At 41.4% G+C, this 24,632-nt stretch overlaps 1 protein-coding gene across 4 annotated transcripts in view; it reads right to left on the bottom strand.

Annotated features, from left to right (window-relative positions):
- The window catches only part of ATG5 (autophagy related 5), a 65,825-nt gene extending 49,730 nt beyond the window's left edge, over positions 1-16,095 (bottom strand). For 2 of the 4 annotated variants that reach the window (XM_071741231.1, XM_071741233.1), the window contains exons 1-4: positions 15,981-16,095; positions 14,914-15,085; positions 9,947-10,074; positions 4,847-4,925 (exon numbers count right to left, since the gene is read on the bottom strand). In XM_071741231.1, the coding sequence (XP_071597332.1) occupies positions 4,847-4,925; positions 9,947-10,074; positions 14,914-15,021 (315 nt within the window). In that variant the 5' untranslated portion in view covers positions 15,022-15,085; positions 15,981-16,095. Of the gene's footprint in view, positions 1-4,846; positions 4,926-9,946; positions 10,075-14,913; positions 15,086-15,980 lie in introns of those variants that run through there. The other 2 variants (XM_071741232.1, XM_071741234.1) reach the window with 2 other exon arrangements.
- Between the last annotated feature and the right edge of the window lie 8,537 nt (positions 16,096-24,632).

Below are 24,632 nucleotides of genomic sequence, written 5' to 3'. Positions count from 1 at the left end.
TCTTCAATGCAAACAACAGATGTGTTTGTTATTTGGTCAGCACAGGACAATCATGTTTCTGTCACTTTCAGACCTCTGCTGATGAGAAATAAAACTTTTTTCACATTTTTAACTTTGAGCAAAGAAAATTGATGGGGGAAAGAAAAGTTAAAAAGACACTCTTTACAGATGTTAAGAATATATCTCTTGTTGTCTGCATGCCTTGGTAAAATAAAGGAAAAGGCCATGCCAGAAAAAGTTAAACCCCAGAAAAATGCTAATACTGCTCAATGAAGCCAAATAAAAATTATGGTTCTTTGAAGAGAAACTACATACAAATTAAAAGAATAATCAAGGCAGGAATTCCACATCTAAACTGTAAGAAACTGTAACACATGAAAATGTCTTGAATATTTTGACACACTTGATACATTTATGTTTCGACTTCAAAGATTAAAAGAGAGATTTATTTAAATAAACTTTCAGATTCAATGAAAAACAGGAAGACAGATTAAGATGGTGTTTACTCCAAGGTAAATTATTTTAAAAAACTAAATTATATCAGCTTTTAAAATAATTCTGCCTTAGCAGTAAATTGTTCCCACTGATCTTTAACCTACACCTTTGAGACAAACTTAAATCAGCTGATCTTTTGGAAAGAAGCAATATAAGGACATTAAAGTCAGTTTACATTATTACATGAGATTGAAAAGCACTGTGGTGCTGCAACTCATTTCTCAAGAGGGCTCTTTGGGATAGCAATATCCAAATACTGCCACTGTTAAATCTCCCAGAACTCTTAGAACATGTAACAAATAAATAATGATTTATGAAACTACATGCCCTGCGGTTTCTTCAAAACACTCTGGAAGTTCCTTCATCCCAGCTCTCTCTGACATATATCAGAAGTGTAGCAATTACAATGGTTTCAAAAACATCCCCATCTCAAATTCAGTCAGTCATTTTAAAAGTTTCAACATGTGGATAAATATATCATAAGAATGTACAACTTCAGTGTACACTTCCAAAAAGAATCCGACTAGTCCTGTTAGCAAGACCTTTTTAAAAATACCTTCAGGAGCAGAACTGCTTGAATGAAATGTTCAATACAACTACTTTCCAATATGTTTTTCACTTCATCTCAAATGTCACACATTAAAGCCAAACCCACTAACCCAGCATTTTCACTTGGATCAGTTTTTCCTATTGCATGCTTTCTTTTACAGTGCAGAAATTAAAAGTTTCAAAGTTAAATACCATGATTTCTAGTTCTGATTTTGACTTCAAAACAGGACTGGAATTACTGTCTCAATGCATTTCACACAGAAGGTTAGGGGTTGAAAGGGACCTCTGGAGATCATTTAGTCCAACACCCCTGGCCAGAGCAAGTTAACCTTGAGTAAGTTGCACATAATGGTGTCCAGGTGGGTTTTGAATGTCTCTAGTGACAGAGATTCCACAACCTCTCTGGGCAGCCTGTTCCAGTGCTCTGTTACCCTTGCAGTAAAGAAGTTTTTCCTTATGTTTCTGTTGAACCCCCAGTGTCCCAGCTTGTGATCATTGCCCCTTGTCCTGTAACTGGATGCCAATGAAAAGAGTCTGGTCCCATGCTCCTGACACACACATTTTAGATACTTAGAAGCAGTGATGAGATTCCCCCTCAGTCTTCTTTTTTCCATACTAAAAAGACCCAAGTCCCTCAGCCTTTCCTCGTGTAGGAGATGCTCCAGACACCTATCATCTTGGTGGTTCTGCACTGGACTCTGTCTAGCAGTTCCTTGTCTGAGAGCCCCAAATTGGGTGCAGTATTCCAGATGGGGCCTCACCAGGGCAGAATAGAGGTTGCTCTTGCTCTTGTTGAATTTCATGAGGTTTCTCTATGCCCAATTCCAGGTCACACTGGATGGCAGCACAGCCTTCTGGTGTGTCAGCAACCCCTTCCCAGTTTTGTGTCATCAGCAAACTTGCTGAGTGCACGCTCTGTCCCTGTTTCCGGGTCATTGATGAAGATGTTGAACAGAACTGGACCCAGTACTGACCCCTGGGGAACACTGCTTGTTGCTGACCTCCTACTAGACTCTGTGCCACTAATCACAACCCTCTGAACTCTAACTCTGAGCCAGTTTTCAATCCATCCCAATGTCCATTCATCTAACCCACACTTCCCAAGCTTGCCCATGAGGATGCTGTGGGAAAGTGTCAAAAACCTTACTCAAGTCAAGGTAGAAAAATATCCACTGCCCTCCCCTCACCTATCCATCCAGTCATGCTGTTGTAGAAGGCTATCAGACTGGTCAAAGACATCACTTCCCCTTGGTGAATCTACAGTGACTGTTTCTGATAACCTTCTTTTCTTCCACATGCTTTGAGATTATGCTCCCAACAAGATGTCCTAACATCTTTCCAGGGATGGAGGAAAGCCTGACTGGCCTGTAGTTTCCTGGGTCTTCCTTCTTGCCCTTTCTGAAGAATGGAGAGACACTGGCTTTCCTCCAGTTCTCAGGCACCTTGCCTTTTCTCCAGAACCTTTCAAAGATGATTGAGAGCAGCCCAGCAATTACTTCTGCCAGCTCCTTCAACACTCACAGGTATATCCTGTCAGGACCCATGGACTTGTGGATATCCAGTTTACATAACTCACCTCTAACTTGATCCTCCTCTACCAAGGAAAAGTCTTCCTTTGTCCAGACTTTCTTTGCTACCTCCAAAGTCTAGGATTCCTGGAACCTGGCCTGAGCAGTAAAGACTGAAGCAAAGGTGGCATTCAGTAATTTTACCTTCTCTGCATCCTCTGTCACCCTGGCATCTGCCTCATTCAACAGCAGGCCCACATTTTCTCTAGTTTTCCTTTTGCCTACAAAATTCTTGAAGAAACCCTTCCTTTTGACCTTGATGTCCCTTGCCCAATTTAATTCCAAGGAGGTTTTGGCTTTTCTAATTTTTTCCTTGCTTACTCTGGCAGCATTCTTGTAATGTTCCCAAGTGATCAGTTCCTTTTTCTGCATACTGTAAATTTGCTTTTTCCACCTGAGCTTCTTCAGAAGCTCGCTGCACAACCATATAGGTCTCCCGCTTCCCTTGACTGATTTCTTGCTTTTAGGGATATACTGATCCCAAGTTTGGAGGAAATGGTGCTTGAATATCAACCATTTCTCTTGAGCCCTCTTACCTTGTAGAGCCCTAACCCATGGGATTTCTCCAAGCAATTTCTCCACGAGGTCAAAGCGAGCCATCCCGAAGTCCAAGGCTGCAATTCTAGTTAGAGTTTTGTGCATGCTACCTATGATCCTGAATGCATAGCTTCTCACAACCACTACTGCCAAGGCTGCCCTCAACCTTACTGTCCTCCACCGGTCCCTCTTTGTTTGTCCAGTAGTACACCTCTCCCTGTAGGCTCCTCCACCAACTGAGTTATCATCAATACACTGGAAGAACCTCCTGGACTGTGCACACCTGGCTGTGTGGCCTTCCCAGCAGATATCAGGGTGACTGAAATCCCCCATAAGAACCAAGGCTTATGATTATGGGGCTATTCTCAGCTGTCTCTAGAAGGCCCCATCAACTTTTCCAGCCTGATCAGGCAGCCTGTAATAAACACCCACAACAGTGTTTCCCACACTGGCCTGACCCTTGCTCCTTACCACAAGCACTCAACTCACTCTTATCCTCCCAGGGAGAGCTCAATGCACTCCAGGTACTCTCTCACATAAAGACCAACCCCACCACCTTGCCTTCTGGCCTCTAAGGTCACAGCCATCCATGACAGTGTTCCAATCATGCGAGCTATCCCACCACGTCTGTCACTGCAAGGAGATCACGGTCCTGCAACCACACACAGATCTCCAGTTTTTCCTGTTTATTCCTCACAATGCGAGTGTTGGCATATACACATTTCAGAGAGGGAGATGTGCGTGTAGTTTTCACCCTTGAGGGCTGATATGCCTTCTGGTTCTCCAGAATACTAGCATGCTGCCCCAGAAGCGCTGAACTATCACACCCAGCAACCTTTCCAGCAAACCCAGTTACACCCCCATTCCTCTTCAAAACTAGTTTAAAGCTCTCTCAATGAGCCCTGCTAACTCTTGCCCTAGAATCCTTTTCCCCTGTGAGATAAGCTTTCCTCATGAGCTGCCAGCAGACCTGGTGTCTTGTAAATCAAGCCACGGTCATAGAAACCGAAGTCCTGTTAGTAGCACCAGACAGGATGAGCCAGGCACTGATCTGTTGCCCTTCATTTCAGAGTATGAAGGAATCCTGCACCAAAGCTAACCCTTTGGGAGTACTCTCCTGAGCAAAGATCAGTAGTACTATGAAATCATACTTAATGGATTTACAGTGTGTAATCAAAATGATGTCTCTCGTGTGACTAAGCTGTCATAAGACTCAAACTCATTTCACTCAGCTCTCTAAAGGGGGCCTATATGAAGTAAACCAGCCTTCCCTGATTTCAAGAATTTCTACAGTATCTCATGTCCACACTTGTGTGCCTCAAAGAATGAGCACTTCTCAATCTTCCCAGTCTTCAGTCAGTTCAAGCGGATTGAATTAAAACATTATAGTTCTTCACTTACATGCACTCAGCTGCACTGACACAGTTTCATAACTTATCTTGAAAAGCAATTATGGATGTTCAGATTATAAAAGATTCATTTTCAAGGGAGGGTCATTTGAAAGCACATACAACCTCATGGAAAACAGCTGTATATTTACAGAAAACATTAGATGACTCATGAAGAATGAACATTCTCCACTTCAAGTCATACGATTTACTTATCTGTGAAATAATTATGAAACCTCTCCCCAGCTTCTAAATTTCATGTAACCTCACGCTCACTTATTATTAACTAAAATTGTATGTCAATGTTACCTTGAAATGCACTGTGATGCTCCAAGGAAGGGCTGTATTTGATGCATGGAGATCAAACAGCAAACCAATTGGATAATGCCTAGAAATTAAGAGATAACAAATGAACATAGAAGCTGTTGAATTTAATTCTACATAACAGTTAACAAACTTTCATTTAACTGAAAAAAAACAACCAACCAAGCACAAACAACAAACAAAAACCCGAGCTGTTTGACTCCAAAAATTAACATTCATCTCTGTTTATTTGTAAATGCTACCCAGGAAGGTACAAATGACTTAAAAGTTTCTGGCAGAATCAAGTCTGGAATTCATAAGTTCAATATCCAATATCCAAACCCACTGGTCTCCAAGCTGTGCCCACAAAACACTGCTAGTTCTGCAACAGCATAAGTGGCCTACAGATGGTCTGGGAAATCCTTCAAAACAAAATTTTCAGTTAAAAAACTTGATAATGGTAGGAATACCTGGTCCTAACCAAAAAGTATACATGCTTTCAGATATTTAAACACCATGAGTTTATAACCTCTTGGCCCTCTTCCCTCTCCCACCTGCCATTGTGGAAAATAAGTGAGAAAATGACACATCTGTTAAAGGGCTAAAGATGAACTCTATACATTTACTATCAAATTAGGAGGAATGGATGGGAAGGAAAAAAGATTCATTGCAGTTTTGTATTTCAGTGGCATTCTAGATTAAAGGAGTTACCAAAAGAAGCTGCTTCCCCCAAATACTTCTGTCTTACAGCTCAGTCTCTTTTAAATTCCTTAGAAGATACATCTTCAAGCTATGTAAGAAATACACATCACATACACAAAACTTCCACAGGCACTCTAATTTCTACAATTTTCTCACAAGCAGACATTGGCAAGTTTTTTGATAAACCTTTTTTTTTCTTTTAATTGCATACAGCATACCAAACTCCACTCGTATCTTTCAAATCTTAAGTTAAAAGCCTTACTAGCTTTTCATCCTACAAAGACATAAGCACACTCTTAACTGTACAGTCAGTGGTTACACCGAACTAAATGGGACTTGCATCAGGACGCAGAGACAAGCACGTACATAAGTTTTGAAAGTTCAGAGAGCAACAACGGAGAGCACTGCACTAAAAGCACCTGTGCCAAGCCAATTTCCTGACCTGCCAAACTCTCACACAACAGTGCATTAGCACCCTCTATGGGTGAGCTAACACCGAAGCTAAGACAAAGTCACTTCACAACAGTAAAATAAACTAGAACCATACTACAATTCTTTAACTTCCATATTGCATTTGTAGCTTCTGAAAAGGAAGAAGAGGGGGAGGTATCAAGAAAATATCGAGATCTGTGTTCTTCAGACAAGGGAACTAAAGAACATACATAATGCAAATCCAGATTCACACTGATTCACTGGGAATGCTCAAGTTTATCCACTAAGACTTTTTAATGCAAACTGCCAATCGTATCTTAACCACTTTTTCATGGAACTCTGCTGAATCCCCGTTGAAGTACTTTTCTCACTAGGCTAAGTAATAAAAATCAAATTTATTTTGATAATCAGATGACCATAAACAGACTCTCAGTTACTTTCAATTTATACAACAAAACAGATAGCTAGTTCTGTTCCCTAGAAGAACACATGAAATTAATGAAGACAATAGACCATGAACGAAATCGTTCCCTATTCAGAAGTGCAGCCTTCCACTGAGAGTAAAGTTCACAAAAGAAGTGAAACAAAACGGAGATCTAAGACATGTCCTGCTTTAAATTCCAGTTCTTTTACACTACCATTTAATGTCAAGCCAATAGAAGCCTAAACACAGCCTGTATATAATGATGTGTTTCACTTACTTTTGAGAAATAGTCCAAGATTTTTTAAGAGTCTGGAGAAAATAGCACTCCATGAAAACACTAGTAAAGCTGTGCTCTGTACTTCCTTCATAAGAAAATCTGAATTCTCTGTCCTTGTTAAGAAACAAGGGAAGCACCAGAAATAAGCCAAGGACTTGTCAATCTGTACATGTAATAAAATAAAAAAACCTGAACATGCCCTCAGTCCATTCTTAAGAGTGGACTCATACTTTGCACTACGAGACAATATTCTCTCATGAAAGATCTTGCTTCCAGTGGTACTGCTGCAATGCTGTTTCTGAACTTCTGTTTGAAAAACAAGCTGAAGAAATACACAAATGCTCTCTAGACTCCAGTAATAAGACAATTAAAAAAAAAAAAAACAAACAAAAAAACTAACTCAAAAACCCCAAGAGAGCCTCTAAAGATTTGTTCCCCAAAAAAAGAAAACACAAACCAAGAAACAGCCAAGGGGAACATTCAGTCCAGAAAGGTATCCTTTGAAAAAAATCATGGGCTGAAATCAAATAATGGTTGAAATCAAACCAGTCTTAACAAGAATGAAAAGTAGAATGAAAACCAAGGACAGGAAGACCATGCAGAACTTTCTCAAAGGCAATAATGGGAACAATATCAAAGAAAATGTCTAAGAGGCCACACCATTTTTCACAAACTGCTAGATTAATCATTAGTCTTGAATTTATACAAGTGTAACAGCACCTTTATTGCCAGCCATTGCCAATTTATTACTGCTTTTATTATTACACAGAAGTGGGGTTCAATGTCTGAAAGAAGTCACAGGGAACACCACATTAGGCACTTAAAATCCTTTCTAAAGCAACAGACAGTCAGCAAGGAAAATTTACTACTTTTGTAACAATTTCTTCCTGAACCCAGGATAGAAAGTGTCAGCCTAAGTTGGTAGGTTGTTTTCAGACCAGGATCATTTACCGTATTACTAGGATATGTCAAACAAACTCCTAAATACAGGACAAAACAAAATCCTAACTCAAGAACTGTCTGGGGTAACAAGTAGCCAAAATCTGGTGTTTAGGCATTTCTATGAATAAATGTCTCACTGAGGAACATCTTGGCTGCACTGGAAAATAGTCTTACCTTTTCCTTTAGTATTCAGTAAGAAGTAACTTTTTCTTAGACTTTTTAAGCAAACTACTATTTTCAAACAATACAATAGCTACTCCTGGTCAAATGCTGCTTTGATCTTTTGTCTTTCACTGATTCCTGATTAGCAAGGGTCAAGCATCCATCCAGGTTGCACTAGAGGCAGACCTATGAAACCACCAGGGCTAGAGCACAATCCACAGAAGAGGAACAAAAACTCTTCTGAAAGCCATTGTGCAAGTGCTCTGAAATAGCACTTTTAACAACCTAGAGGGTGTAATCCCTCAGCATCTGTGGAAGAAACCATTCCTGGCATACCAGAGGCCTTCACTCTGGCAGGGACCCCAAGAGAGGATGCAGCTCTTCAGGACTCAAGCTGCCAGGAGAGCCTGGGACTTCCCTTGAGGGATGGGGCAAGCAGAGGCAGTGTCCTTGCCAAGATGTTGTGTGTGTTAGGGAAGGAGCTATGTCACGAAGTCAAGGAGCTACAAGAGGTCAGTAGGCTGCACAGCATCAAGGAAGGTAAGAGATTGATGACATCTTCACCAAGACCTTACAGAGACAAGAGCCTTGACTCCCAGTTGCAGAGAAAGAATATCAGCAGTCACTGGAGTGGTGAATGGAGTCTCACAAGATGGGGAAGACAGGAGTCTTGCAGCCTCTAGTAGGAGAAGGCAGACTCCTTCTACACCTGCAGTTTGTGCCTTGATGGTAGACAAGAAGCTGGAAACTCCAAGGAAGCATCCCAGCATCCTGAACAGAATATCCTTAGAGTTTTTTATTCATTTTCATTTCAGTGTTCAGTATACTAACTCTTCACTTAATTTTACAATTATAATTTATATTTTTACTCTATACTATATTCTATAATTATTTTTTTACTTCCAGTTTAAACATCATATTTGAAAACTTATAGAAAATACAGATCTATTTTTGTTTGAAGTAAAAAGCCTTTCTTTCCTTTCTTTCTTACAACTTCAGTGAAAGCTTTTAAGTTTTTCTGCCACTATCTAAGATTATGAACACACTGGGACAAATGTGATACTTCACTGTTGATTTAGACTGTATCCATGATTCAAGGTCACTATAGCACACAAAGAAACCAGCCATTGTTACATTCCAGAGAATTTAAATACATGTCTGAAGATGGTTTTTCCAGCCAGTTTTGGAAATGCGAAAAAAGCTAGCTTATACTTTTCTATTTACATATTTTCAAGGTCCCAAAGAAACAAAAGACTAGAAGGGATCTACTGCATTAGCAAGTCTAAAGGGACCCCACAACATGATGCTTGCTCATCACGTTGCAATCCTGCTAAAACAGTCATTGGTGGTTTTCCTCCCTATTATGCCATAGGAAACAGACGTACAAAATCTCTTCAGCACTCAAAAAACTAAATACTTTCTGGACAGCTTCTACTATCTGTTTAGCAAACACTGCAGCTCTCAACGTTTTGTTTAAATTTTTTCATGGCAGAAATATAAGGAAACAAAATCTGACCTACAGTATTAATGAAAACTAAGTAAACAAAAAAACAGTAGTCGGATTCCTCAGCCTCTCAGGAAAAAAAAAAAGGAAAAGATTTTTTAGTAGATCCTATGACAGAATAGAACTAATTGCTCTTGATTCTATTTTTAAAAAGCTGAACTAATTAAATTCAACAAGAGCCTGTGTATCACTATTAGATTTTCTGTTTTACAGTGGAAGCACTTACCACATCAGCGAAAATCACAGGTTATGCATGTTTTGTTATCTTTAAGCATATATCCTATTTGCATTAGGCTCTAGAAATAACACTTCCTATCTGTGTTATGCATATATTAAGAAGGTAGAATAAGTTAAAAGATTTATGGGGTGATTCTACTGCAAGAAACACTAGAGCCAGAAATACAGTACTACAGTAACTAGAAAAAAAAGACAGGTGCAGCGGAACCTCTGCCTTATAAAGATAGTAATTATATACACGATAATTAAAAATATCTCCAATATTAAACCACCTCCTCTTTTTCCAAAAAAGCATGCTTTTCTTACACTCCTCTTTTGCCACCATTGAAATGAGTGACTACTTTAGGAAAAGCACTGACACTGTGCTGAACCTGGTAACTATTTACATGACAAATGAAGAAAATCTACAGGGTTAAATAAACTCACCATTTCAGTGGTGTACCTTCATATTCAAACCATATTTCACTAACTTCCTCTTGTCTCATAACTTTCTGAAAGTGTTTCTTCACTTTGTCTGTTACCAGTGTCAAGTAGCTTATTCTTGGCAAAAGCAACTGAAAGAAAAAAAATACAGAAGCAGTAAGTACATATAAAATTTGCTAGCTCAATAAATATCTGTAACAAGTATGCATTTTCATAACCAAAAGACTGGCAGAGTTCTTTCCCTCCTGTCTTTTAAGGTAAAATGCCTTTTAGACAGTTTACTTCTTAATGATCAATGAAAGGCTATAAAATAGCCCAGAAGCTGCAGAGTAGCACTATCCAATACACTAATACAAACAAAAATAGTTTACAAAAAGAAAAAGCTATTGATTGCTTCAATTTGGTGGGAGGGAGAGGAGTGGAATTCAATTGCTGCTATTCTGTTTTTAAGCAGGTCAAAGAGTGAAGCTGCTGCTTAAGGGTTCCCTTTCCAAGTGTATTTGGTATTTCCAGTATCTGGCAATTTCCACCGTCTTTACAAGGGTTATGCCAATGCAACACATTAATCAAGGCTCCTATGATCCTTCCACTGCTGAACCTTTGGCCAGCTACTAAAATCAGAAATAAAGCTGTCAATATTTTATTAGTTAAATCAAGACACCTTCTTACAGCTAGTTGTACATTATCTTTTTTTTCCACATGTAAGGTTACACAGTATTCAAAGTAAGAATGCCACGTTATCTTTATTTGCACATACTTCCTTTTTTAAGAAAAGGAAATCATGTCTTTCAGTACCCAATGAGAAGAGATTAACCTTCCTGCAAAACAACATCTAGCTTTGGAGCAGACATTTCAAATCAACTGCACTCATCCTGTGAAGTTATTCCTAATTATTAATACAATAGACGGGCCTACAGAATAAAGAGAAATAAATTAATTTTTGCATATTTAGAGAAAGTGAAACATTTTTTTTCCAGTGTTCCTCATAACTATTGTGCCATCTTAATATTTATATTTAATATTATATTTATATAATATATATATTTATATATTTATATTTAATATTTATAGTACATGGATATTGCAAGGAAGGTCTTAAGAAAACGTCTGTGGTACAGACCATCCCAAGCCATGTAAGGATATATTTTCCCTGATAGAAAACTTGTTACCTGCTGCAACAGTCTTCCAGCATCTCTCCAACAATTACACCGCACATCGATAAATAAACTAGGTAATATTTTGGCCACAATATTAGAATTTATTTATAAATATCAGATTCACAAAGAAGTATGCAAAGCAAATCAAGATTAAGTTCTTATGAAAGAGAATGGATTTGGTTTATAGATAATGTTGCATTACATTACTAATCTGCATACATCTGTGGAACAACTACAGGCTTACATAAAACGTCAAAAGACCAAGAGTCGCCACTATCACAGTCACCAAGTCAGTTAACACTTGACCTTTTATGTACCATTTGGTTTACTTTTTCCATCTGCTGATGTCATTACCATCATCATATTTTTTCTACCTTCTCTCACAGAAGTCTAATTCAGCAAGGTACTTAAACACAGGCTTTGGTTTTAAAACTTACAATCTTTTAAATTCATACAAGTCATGTCCACACACTTGTGAGAAACATTTGGTACCCCACTGATTTGGGTAGCAATAAATCTTTCCTTTTATTAGCCAAATTCCACATATCTACACTGATTGCTCTTGAAACAATACAGTCCAGGCTATGTCAATCAAACCCAAATACTTCTGGTAATAATTCCATATTATTTCTCTGTGGTATTTGCAGTTTAATTAATGTTGGTATATTCTGATATGGGACCCACTTGGGCTGTTATAAAACCCTTCCTGGAGTACAAAACCCAACAATTAATACGCTTAACAAGAACTGCCTATTTTTCAAAGATGGTGACCATTTGCTGCACCCACTGAACTTTTTTTTTTCCTAATTATATCACTTTTCTAGCTTTAAGTCTTTAATAGATTTGGTATTCTTGTAAATCTCAAGAAAGACATTTAAAAGCATAAAGACATTTTCATTTTGTTACCCCTTTTAATATTCCTTTTCCATCAGTTGTCTGTACTCCATGAAAGACACCAGTTGACACAAAACATTTTTACTCCAAAATCAAACAGCAGTTTACCTTCTAGACACTCAGGAGCTTCTCCAACACTTCAGCCATGTGGGGAGAAGCCTTTCTTTTTGCAAAACCATGGCCACCAGAATGACACCTCTCCCACAAACACTTCTGCTACTGACTCCTAACACCAGTCTGTGAAAGCCAACCCTTTGATCACCCTACATTAATACTTCTAGGAATGACTGGCCATGATTCAGTGATAAGAAAGACACGCTAATCTAAGGTAAGATCATTCTGCTAGGTCAGACTTGCTCAACTGAATTTTTTTTTTTTTTTTTTTTTTTTTTGGCAAGTAATCTTGTATCAGCAGAATCTGTGCTAAAGCTTAGAACAATACTACTGAAAATCAACCACAATGCAAGTAACATAACAATTACAACCTGAATGCCAGGTTGATAAATTACTACATAATACACTAAAAGGCAAAACACTCATCATAAATTACATGACATGGTACTGCTTCAGCAAATATGCAGATAAGGTAGTATAGAAGTTTTTAATTAATAGGTTGACCACATATTTAGCGTAGATTCAACAGTTACCAATTTAAGTAGTGTACGATAGAAGATATCTAGTAGAAAAGTGTATAACACATAAGGAATTAAAAAGAAGAGAATACCAGTTCTTTTTAAGTTGTTTGGCAGCTGCCTCTGAGGTGCTGCCTGCTGATCAATGGCAGATGAGTATAATGCTTGCCACTCACCATGCTGTGCAACAAAGACACCTGAATGAAAAGCCCCACTTTCAGATGAGCTTTGTTTTCTCAGAAGGAGCCACATCCATCTTGTATACTAGAAAGGGCAAGACGTAAAAGAAGATCCAAGAGAAGTCTAAAGAAGTCAGTAGGATGAATTGCTTTTACATGTCAAGACCAAGGAAGGATTCCTGAAAAGTTAAGTGAAGTTGGGTGCCTTTCCCTCCAGCGACCAGTTGTGTAAGGTTTCTTCCCCTCTCTATAAAAAACAAAAAGCTAACAAACTCCCTCAGAGTAGTCAGAATACATGACAGAAAGCCAAGCATTTGTTTGTGACCTGTTCCTCCCAGTGCAGCTCTACCATTTATTTAAGAGAGTTTAGAATACAGAGTGTATATCTGTATTAACAAGTACTGAGGTGTGATAAGAGGAGACATGACCAAACTGAACAGTTTGTGTCAAGGGCTGGGAGCATTTACTACATACACTTTTCTACTTTGCTTTTGAGGGTTCTGATGTTTTTCACTTTAATGATCCCATACACTAAATTCCCATTAGTAGCTGAAGCACATCTTCTGCTTCAGCTTCACATGCAAATGATTCAGCCAGTGGGCTCTAGGACTGTTGTGTGATGCAAACCTGGGCACAGTAAGTGGACTTAAAAAATGCACTCCAGATCTGAACAAAAATGTCATTGTAAATGCACCCTGAAACTAACCCATGATTTGAAGCCTCAATTGTTATACTACCTTTTACTATTATAAACCCTTGGTTCCTTAGAGAAGCAAAGCTATATTATTAGCTCCAGTGAACAACCAGATTTTGCAGACAGAGAACTGAGCCATAAGAATTTCTGTGCACGCTTTAAGCAGAGTAAAAAGAAAACCTACCAGCTTACCACTATCTCCTTGTCTTATAAATTTGGCCACACTACGAAGATAAATGCAGTTTCAGGATTGCCATGCTGATGTTAAACAGATCAAAACTGCATGTCACTATACTTTAACTCATGCCTTTCATGTAACTCTTATACTATATATATATATTTATATATATATATATAATTTTAATCATATACATAGACACATATAAAACTCAAATGCAGCTGGCAATACATCAGCTGCATGACGTAAAAGCACTCCTGTTGCACTCTAAAGCATAGAAAGATGAGCACTATCATCACTGAACAAAAAACATCAATGCCTTTTTAGGTTTCAAAAGCCCAGTAAACACTTATGAATCAGAAACTGATGACACTCAGATGCTATTAAACACAGAAGAAAGATATTTATAACCAGTAATCTTTCCAAAAAAAGTAGAATGGAATACAACAAAATTTGAGAATTTCAGACTCAATGTAAAAACTCAGTACAAGATTTTCTTCCTACATACTTGTTACATTTTATATTTAAGTTTTACTCAATCAGCTAACATTCTCTGTCAATAAAACATCTATCAGGTGCTGAAAAGATGAACACTGCTGGGCACACTATAAGTAAGTATCACATTATTATAGAGGGTCTCTTCCAGTTTGCAACTCAAATATATCCATCACCCTTGTCTGCAATCCAGTTCAGGTACTGTAAGACATTATACCTGCTTTTCCTGCATCTGAGGTAGGTCTCTAATGGCTTCTAGAACTTAAAGAAATGAAAACTAGCAAAAAAAGCCCATGAGCAGAAATATTACAGCCAGCATTTATTATGAGTTTGTGTTACACAGGTGACTGCTCATCGTGGTGTTTAAGATGGCACAAAGGTCTGACTGAAGCTGTTTCTGTAGTAAAGTAAAATACAAAGACCACGAAACTCACTAGAAGTAAGGCTAGAGCCTCCTCCTGTTGCCTACTTGTTGATCTTTTCATATATATATACATATATATAGAGAGAGAGATCTTAGTTATCTGTGATACATTTATTTCACTGGTGACACAAGCTTAAAGTTTTGAACCCAATGAATGAGAGATGAATCACATATCACGGTCATACAGCTTACTTTCAAAAGGTACCAGGAATAAGAAAAAGGGGTTGTGTTGATTTTTTTTTATAATATGATGAGAACGAAGGAAACAATCATTATCGTGGTATTGGACTACTTGTGACTAACTTTGTTATACTCACATAGTAAGGTTCAGCTTCCCTTTCAGTTATCTCATCCTGATACAGAGTGAAACAGGTTGGTATTCGTCCAAACCACACATCTCGAAGTACATCTTTGTCATCTGTCATTCTTCCAATGGACAGTGAAGAACATGTACATCAGCTTCTTTCTTCAGCTAGAACCGTAGCCCCCCTACCCCCGAAAGAAACAAATTCAGCATGACTGAAAACATAATACACCTTGTCAAAGGTTCTCCAACACCCTATGCTCCTGCCAGCACGAGCAACGTGGCCACCGAGACGCTAAAATTGTTAAGTTCATCAGTTCGTAGAAAAAACGGGATGAGTTAAAGCCGAGTTTACACTTTCCCCACTACAAACACTGGGTGGATTACGAGTAAATGAGCTTTTTCGAAGCCTGCCTCATTCCCTAACTGCGGAGCCCAAGGGACCTTCCTCATTGCTGCCTTAGAGCCACCCCGCAGCTCCCATCACCCCGAGGCCCCAGCTCTATCGCCGCCGAGTGGCCCCAGACCCCCGGGCAGCCAACGGAGCCGCTGTCCGCCGACAAGCAGCAGCGGGGAGAGCAGGTTTCTCCCCGGCGGGGCCCCAGGAGCTACCGAGGGCCCAGGACGGGCCGCAGCATCGCCCACCACCCCGCTGAGACCCGGGGGCGCCCACCCTGCCCACCCCCGCCCGCCCCGCTGGCCCTACGCCCGCCAGCAGGCTGGGGGCCGCAGCCGCCCCCGGAGCCCGCAGGAGCTGTCTGGCCAGGCCCGGCGGGGTCTCCCGGTCAGCCGCCGGAGGTGAATCGGCAGCGGAGGGCGCGGCGTCGCTCTGCCGCACGGGGCCGGACCCAAGAGGAGCGCTACAGCGGCGGCCCCCGGCGTGCTCTTCCCGGGCAACGGCAAGGCCGGGGGGGGCGGGTCGCAGCGGCTCCGCCCCAGCCCGCCGGGGAGAGCGGCGTTCCCCGGGAGGAAGACCCAGCCCAGGCAACCCCCGCCGGAGGGAGGGGAGGAAGGGGCAGGACCGGGAGCGGAGCAGAGAAGGGGGGGGAAGGAGTGGATGAAGGGGGAGACCGCCGTTACCTGGGTCGCGACCCACGCCACCTGCCCGCGCAAGGGGCTGCGGCGCGCCAGGCAGGAACTGAAGCGCGGCCCCGCCCCCGGTACGGCCACGCCCCCCGGCCCCGCCCCCCGGGCGCACGCGCTGTGCGGCGCGCGGCTTCCGCCCGGTTCCCGTCGGTCAAACGGCGGCGCCCTCTCCTTCCCCTCCCCTCCCAGCCCAGCGCCGGAAGCCGGAAGCGAGGCGGAGACCGGGGGCGGGACGGGGACGGGGGTCGTGGTAGCGTTGAGGCGTCTGGGCGGGAAGGAGGCGGAGGTGGTGGGAGGGTCGTCGGGGCAGCGGTAGCAGCCGGTGGGGCGGAATCGGTCTGGCAGCTGTAGGGCCGGAAGAGTGGGAGGGGGTCGCGGGGTCGCAGCTGGGGCTGAGCCCGGTGCTGAGGCGTCAGGGGCGTTGTTCAGCCGGTAGACCGCGGTTCTGCCAGCGCCCAGGAGTCGGTGGAGCCTGGTGCCGAAAGCGCAGAGGTTTAAATGCTCTTCTGAGGGCTTTGACGGCGCCCGAGCCACTTGAGCTCTCAGTTCGTCCCTTTTACTCAGTTATCATCCCCTATTCTTTATGCAGTAGAGTTTATACAACGTAAAATTGTATAAAATCCCCGAGCAGAGGAGAGTGAGGAGTATGTGCTGCCACCGGGGACGTTTCTTGCCTGCCGGATCATCATTCTGGATCATTTTTTTTACTGGCCCACTGGGTGCAGGTGCACGACAGAGTTTCATCTCTGCATTTTAAACACCTCCTGCAATTCGGTCACTCCCTTTTTAGATGTCCTACAACGGGAGGAGCTGAGCCTGAAGGACAGCACTTTTCACATGAGAGAGAACATCATTAATTCCGAGGAGAAGCAGTGCCAGATAGTACATGGCACAGATGAGCGACTTTCAAAGCTGGATTCTTCTGTGTCAAGACGCGTAACTGGAGCAAAACTATTGCAGCTGGTATTTTGGCAGTTAAAATTTGAAAGAAAACTGATAAAATGCGGGTTTACCGGCTGTAGGTGGCACACACTGCAACTTTCCAAGAGCGGTGTTCTTGCTACGCCGGTTTGTGGCCACCAGATGTCATGCAGTAGTCACTGCTGCTGGAGGTGTCTTAGGGAATTCAAGAATTCAGGTTTTTTACTTTGTGGGTTTTACCCGAGGACTAGCATTTTTATGAATGTGCATCTTGCTGATTCAGTCAGATGATTTGAGGAGTTTTACTACGGTTTTCAGTCACCTGAAAGGTTAGAGATGTCTGAATAACTTGTGTTTTCTTCCCAGTTTAAATAAGTTTGTCATGATAACCTGTTTTCAATAAAACATAATATTGTGAAGAGAAACCCTACTGTAATGATTAGAAAAAGTAACTTGTTTTTTTAATGCCCTGTAAGCAAAAAGTTCAGCCATGGCACTTCCCTGATTTAGGATGTACACAGTGAAATTTTCCCTGTCTGGAAAGGGGTTTTGTGACATATTAATTAAAACAAAAAAACAAGTAGACTGTTGTTAAACTGGACTATACATCATATTTGGTATGCTCTACCCCAAAAGGCAGCACACAGTACATGCTGTACTGCAAGGGCTTTAGGCTCTCAAGTGACCATTTGCCTTATACTCCTAAATACAGGCAACCTACACTTGCCTTGGGTGCCATGTATCGGGGCAGCACTTTTAAAGGCCATACTAATGCTGAGGTGAGGGAAAGGGAGGGGTTAATTCAGAAGTGCTTCTCGGGTGCTCACAACTGTTTACCTGGTGTGAATGGTGTGAAAATTGTTGTCTTTCAAACCTGGGATGGCAGAAACTTCTGGATGCAGAGGGATGCTTCCACGGAGATCCGTGCAGAACTGATCCCCCAGTTACAAAGGGGTATCTGTCACACAAGCACTGGTCGTTGTTATGGGGTTCTCTACCCTCTTAGTGATGGTACAGGTCTGTTGAAACTGGACTAACGAGGATGCACTGACGAGTGAAGCTGCTGTGACCTGCCAGCACCACTGCAAACAAAAAGTAATTTGCCCTGGTAATAAGATAGACTAAAAGCAGAAAGCTTTGCCTTTCCTTTCCCTACAGGAAATCAAGGAGAACCACATGTTTCTTCTTTGCCCTTTTCACCTCTGAGTCCTCAGAGTACTTCTGTAGGAAAAGATTGTTTCAGTAGCACTGAAGGGTTTTTGCCTAGTCCTTGTAGCACTATCACTAAAGAGCACACCGGGTTGTACTGAAAAGGAAATATCCCAGAAATATCCACTGGCGCAACTATTCCTGCTCATTTTTCCTCATGAGCAGGAAGAAGTCTGCCAGCACTGCTATTAGCAGTAATTCTGATAGTGTGTATAGACTGAGGATGTGACCCATTCTCCCCACAGGCTGTAGAATCATAGAATCATAGAATTGGCTGGGTTGGAAGGGACCTCAGAGATCATCAAGTCCAACCCTTGATCCACTACCACTGCAGTTACCAGACCATGGCACTGAGTGCCACATCCAGTCTCTTTTTAAATATCTCCAGGGATGGAGAATCCACCACTTCCCGGGGCAGCCCATTCCAGTGCTTGATCACCCTCTCAGTAAAGAAATTCTTTCTAATGTCCAACCTAAACCTCCCCTGGCACAACTTGAGACCGTGCCCTCTTGTCTTGCTGAGAGTTGCCTGGAAAAAGAGACCAACCCCACCCTGGCTACACCCTCCTTTCAGGGAGTTGTAGAGAGTGATGAGGTCTCCCCTGAGCCTCCTCTTCTCCAGGCTGAACAGCCCCAGTTCCCTCAGCCTCTCCTCATAGGATCTGTGCTTGAGTCCCTTCACCAGCCTGGTTGCCCTCCTTTGGACCTGCTCCAGGACCTCGATATCCTTCCTGAACTGAGAGGCCCAGAACTGGACACAGGACTCGAGGTGTGGCCTCCCCAGCGCTGAGTACAGGGGCAGAATCACTTCCTTGGACCTGCTGGCCACGCTGTTCCTGATACAGGCCAGGATGCCATTGGCCTTCTTGGCCACCTGGCCACACTGCTGGCTCATGTTCAGCTTCCTGTCAATCCAAACTCCCAGGTCCCTTTCTGCCTGGCTGCTCTCAGCCACTCTGTCTCCAGCCTGGAGCTCCCCATGGGGTTGTTGTGGCCAAAGTGCAGGACCCGGCACTTGGCCTTGTTGAACCTCATCCCGTTGGAATCAGCCCAACTCTCCAGTCTGTCCAGGTCCCTCTGCAAAGCCCTCCTGCCTTCCAGCGAATCAACACTTCCCTCCAGTTTAGTGTCATCTGCAAATTTGCCAATGATGGACTCAATCCCCTCATCTAAATCATCAATAAAGATATTAAATAGAACTGGGCCCAACACTGATCCCTGGGGGACACCACTGGTGAGCGGCCACCAACTGGATGCAGCCCCGTTCAGCACCACTCTCTGGGCCCGGCCCTCCAGCCAGTTCCTAACCCAGTGCAGAGTGCCCCTGTCCAAGCTGTGGGCTGACAGCTTTTTCAGGAGAATGCTGTGGGAGACGGTGTCAAAGGCCTTGCTGAAGTCCAGGTAGACCACGTCCACAGCCTTCCCCTCATCCACCAGACGGGTCACCTGATCATAAAAGGAGATCAGGTTGGTCATCAGGTTGTGCTTGCTTCCTGACATCTTGGTTAACCTCTACAGCTACAGCTCTTGAAGCACACCATTGCCCAGCTCAGCATCCTGTTAATTACTAATGACAACTACCAAATCGATTCAGCTCCTACTTTTGAATTATTTTCACCTGTATAATAGGAAGACCATAGGCACCTGACTTGGATGTACGGATTCCACTCCATAGGCTGAGAATTTAACACCATTGAGCAGCCAAGTTTTTTGCTGGATTTAGACAAAAGGTGCTAAATAGAGAATGAAACACAGTAAGTTCTAAGCGAGACAACTTGTTTTTTCAAGTATCTTCCTATTTAAACACCTAGCAAACTGATGATGTAATTACTAGGCTGGGATGCAGTAAGATACAATGTAAAAGCTGTGTGAGATTATAAAGACAATAATTCTCTAGGCTCTGTTGCTGAGGAGAGGAACTTGGTTGTAGGTAAATGCATGAAATGGTATAGTGAAACCACTGAACAAATAAAGTAAACCTGAAATGAATGCTAACTCTGCTATTCACATAACTATAAATAATGAATCCAAACCCAAACATTAAAAATAATTGCTGGGATGGAATGCCAAACAAGCACAATAAAAAAGGAATTATCTCCTTTGGTGTATTGTTTTCCATGTTGTTATCTAATGCTTGAAGTCGCATCATCGCTTGGCAGAGTGGACCAGTCTAAATTGGAAGGGTAAGAGCTCAACAGACATATTTCCAATTCCAAAGATTCTCAAGGGGTATTCCCCCATTTTGAATGTCATCATCAGACAGCACACAGTGAGTCACTGCCTAATGGCACTTGGATCAAAACACCTGTTAGGGAGTACATATGGAATGTGAAGATGGTTGTAAAAAATAAGATTGTAATTAGAGAGGCATAAATTTTAACAAAAATAAAGAAAAACGGAACAGAGGGTTTGCATATTTCTGGGTAGTTATGTTTTTGTGTAATGGTAGTGGAGATGAAGATTTGTAAGCAGAATCACTGTATAATTTAGGTTGGAAGGGACCTTTGGAGTCCTTTACTGATGTCTACCTTAACACCCCTTCTTAAAGCAGGAGTAGCTGCGAAGTTAGATCATGTTGGTGAGGCAAAATAATGCCAACATTTGGCTGCTGAAAAGTTACATGAAATAAAATGTGAAATAGTATTTCCCTGTATATTTTGCTACAACCAGGATAACACATATTTGTTGTTTTGATCACAGGGAATTAATTTAATGCTGTTTTCATATAACTGTTATTTTATGGCAGCTACATAAGCACAAAATAAGGATCATTCACATGTGTAACAAAGAACCCTGGCAGGTGGCCAGAAAATTCCTTTTATTCAGATCTGAATCCTCTTTGAGTAAAATTCTGACTCCATTAAATCAATGGCAGAATGCACAAAGATGTATTAAACTTGACTTATTCCAGAGTTGTTTTTTTTAGGAACTGATCAACAATCACTATTAATGTTTTCTCTTCATTTCCCTAACAGAAAGCAAAACATATTTTGGTTTCATTTCTTACCTATTGCCTTTTGAGTACGTAAACAAAAACAGATTGTGAGAATCATTAATGTGCACCTTTTAACAGGCAACAGTGAGTAAGATTCAAATGAAACTCATAATGCTGCTATTTATATATAAGTAAATAGTTCATTGTTGGTTACTCACAGTGAAGAATTAATTTTATTAATTACATGAGAAACTGATTCATTCATCCAAGACCAGCCAGGAAATATTAAAAGTACCGTCTGATGGCACTTTATGTTTTCCAAATGCAATCTTAATTTACATGCTTGTGAAAGCAGAAAAATCACAGTTGCCTGGACATAGTTCTCTTTTTCCTTTTTTTCTTATTCATTTATCAAAATTTGCCTTTTATTATAGGCAAATATCTATGGAAATATTCTAGAATATTCTGGAATATTCTAAAAATATTTTGTTTTAAAATTCTTTCTTGTTTAAATAAGTGAAGTGTCCTGACAGATTTCCTAGTTTTCCCTCACATAAATTACCTCTGCTTCGCTTTGATGATTTCCTACTTTCATTCTAGTTTAAAATTCCTTAGTAATTTTCCAGACTATCAAAATAATCTTTTCTTGCTAAAACAAGTGACTGGACATTATGAACTCCTAATTCTAATTCTGTGGCCTGTTGTTTACCTTGAAAAAATTTCTTGTTTTTGCTAATTTGTCATAGCTGTCCATTAAGATGTCCATAGATGTCCATTAAGACATCTTGGTCTCAGTGAAAAGGGAAGAAAGTACCATTTTTTAAAATTTCCCAATATGTATCTGTGTGGATTTCTCACAAACATAAATCAGTTGTAAACTTCCTTTTGTAATATCTTAGTAGTGCCAACAGCCACTCGTTCACTCAGCTATATTTTCACTTCTCTGCATGATAACAAAGTAGTATTTACCCTACCAAGTATTGTGACTTATCAAAGAGGAGTGCCTGCTTCTCAAAAGGCAATAGGATGATTCTCAGTGACTCCCATTTTTTCTGTTTGGAATACTGGAACAAAGGTTAATGGCTTTGTCAGTGCTGTTTTGGTATGCAACAGGATTGGCTCAGTCTGTATTTGATACATAAATTTAGCTGCTTATGACTGAGGATCACCAGTAACATGAAACCTGACATATTATTGCAATGAAGTATGAAGTATAGGGGTTCATGGATAACACAGTGCTAAGTGTGGCCTAGGTACAGCACCCACACCATGACTTCTTAGACCATGGTTTTTCTTAGCTTCCTAAATGTAAATACCTGATTTGTAATAAAATGCAGGGTTTCTCTATTCCAGACAAATTTCTTGTGGTATGACTGGATCATCTTCAGCAGTTTTACCCAGGAGAAGAACTTTTCTTAAGGATTCCAAATTCATTTTGATCATTTGGTAGCCACAAAGGCTTGGAAACTCCAGTTCTGGAGCTCTAATACATCTTTGCCTCCCCATTAATGAAGTACCTAGGGAAGTTTAAATTTGCAAAGTCACTATTGGATGTGAGTTCTTCCGGTTTTTTCTCTTTGTAGAATTTACACATCTGGTTTATGAGCTAGTTGTTAAATGGCTCTGATTTCCCAGGAAGAAAAGTAAGCACACAATATGTATAAAATACAAGGATGGATGGTGGAAAAAAAAAAAAAAAAAAAAATCCAAAAGCCTTTCTGATTCCATGGGAAGTGTAATTACCAGTGGCCCCTCCAGTGCTGAGTGGGAGAGCAACAATCATTTCTTTTGACCCGCTGACCTCACTGTATCTGATATAGCCCAGTATATGCTCAGCAGTCACTGCAGGGTGGGAGTTTGCATTTGCCTCTATTGAATTCCATGATTTTTCCACTGGCTCATTCCTCTTATTTGCTGGGATCCCTGTGAATGGCATTCCAGCCCTCCAGTATATCAACCACTCTCTCCCTTTCAGTTTGTATCATCCAAAAACCCAGCAAGTTTGTCTTCCAGCTCATTGTCCATGTCAGTGATTAAAGTTTTAACATGGCACAGGCCCTGCTGTTGGTACTGGAGGAACACCACTAGTAACCAGGTTCCAGTTAGACCTTACACAGTTAACCACTACTCTCTGAGCCCAGCAGACCAGCCAGTTTTCCACTCACCTTGCAGTTTACCCATTCAGCCCACATCTCCACAGTTTAGCTACTTATTAAAGACTGTGTTGAAAGTCTTTAGATAAGCTACACCTATAACTCTCCTTTCAACCACAGAGCCAGCTGTTTCATCATAAATGGCAATCAAGTTGATCAAGGATTGTTTGACCTCGATAAATCTCTGCAGGCTGACTCTAGTCATCCTCCTGTCCTTCATGTGCCTGGAATGGGGAGGACTTGTCCCTTAATCTTAACCAGGAGCTAACCAGGCTGTAGGTCTTCCTGCTTGGCTTTTAAAAATGCTGAGGTAACATTTGCCTGTCACCAACAACTGAGGAGTTCCCTCAGTTGCCACAGCTTTTCAAAGATGATAAAGAGGAGCTTCACAAAGACATCAGCCATCTCAACCTTTGTGGATGCATCTCATGTGGTCCCATGTACATAATTACTTAAATTGTCCCTAATTTGATCCTCCTGTACAGTGGGCTGTATCTCATTCCCCAGTTTGCTACTAGGCACAGAGACCTTGCCTTGCCAGTGAAAAACAAGGCATTCAGTATTTCAGCCTTTTCCACAGAGCTTGTCACTAGACCCTGCTTAGCGTTACTGCTCTAGTTAGCAATGAGCTTACATTTTCCTTCACCTTTTTTTACCAATAGAATCCTTCCTCATTGCTCTCTACATTCCATGTTGGTTTCAACCCCAGCCATGTGTGGCTTTCCTAATTTGACTCTTGCATTGCTGGATGATGCTATGAGATTTCATGGTATCTATTCCTTGAAATCTCACAGCTGTCTCTGTGTAATCTATCTCTGCCTCTGCTTCCACTTTCTGCAACTTCCTTTCTGTGTTTGAGCTCAGCTAGAAATTCCCACTTCAGCCTCCTGTCATATCTGCCCATCTTTTTGTGCAGTCATGTTGGACCATTCTTGTGTTTCAAGGAGATTTTATTTGAAGATCAACTCTACTGGGATATTTTTCTTTCTTGGCTCTCCAGGGATTCCTGCCTACCTGTTCCCTGATGTCATTGTTTAACAAAGCTGAAGTTCAGAAAATTACCTTTATCCTGGCCCAAACCAGGACACCTGACCAAGCTGAAGTTCAGTATTCTGAAGTCCATGTCTTTAGTGTGCTACATACCTTCCTCGCTTCCCTTAGCATCTGAAATTCAACTGTATTTTCACTTTTTAGGCTTTGATCTCCATACCTTGATGAACCTGCTTAAAAGCCTTTCTCATTAGACTAGCAAGACCCTTGGGAAAGATGCTCTTGCCTTTCTTTCTCAGGTAGATACCCTCACTTTCCACCAGTCTTAGTTCCCAGAAGATAATCGACAGGCATAAAATCCAAAAGCCCTGCCTTGGACACCATCCAAACTCCAGTTCTGGCTGGATCTGCAAGGTACATCCGCTCCTACTGAGCCCA

This window comes from Heliangelus exortis, chromosome 3, assembly GCF_036169615.1.
Source record: "Heliangelus exortis chromosome 3, bHelExo1.hap1, whole genome shotgun sequence".
Taxonomy (NCBI): domain Eukaryota; kingdom Metazoa; phylum Chordata; class Aves; order Apodiformes; family Trochilidae; genus Heliangelus; species Heliangelus exortis.
Note: the sequence above shows the minus strand (reverse complement) of the source record. Positions and strands in the feature narration are given on the sequence as shown.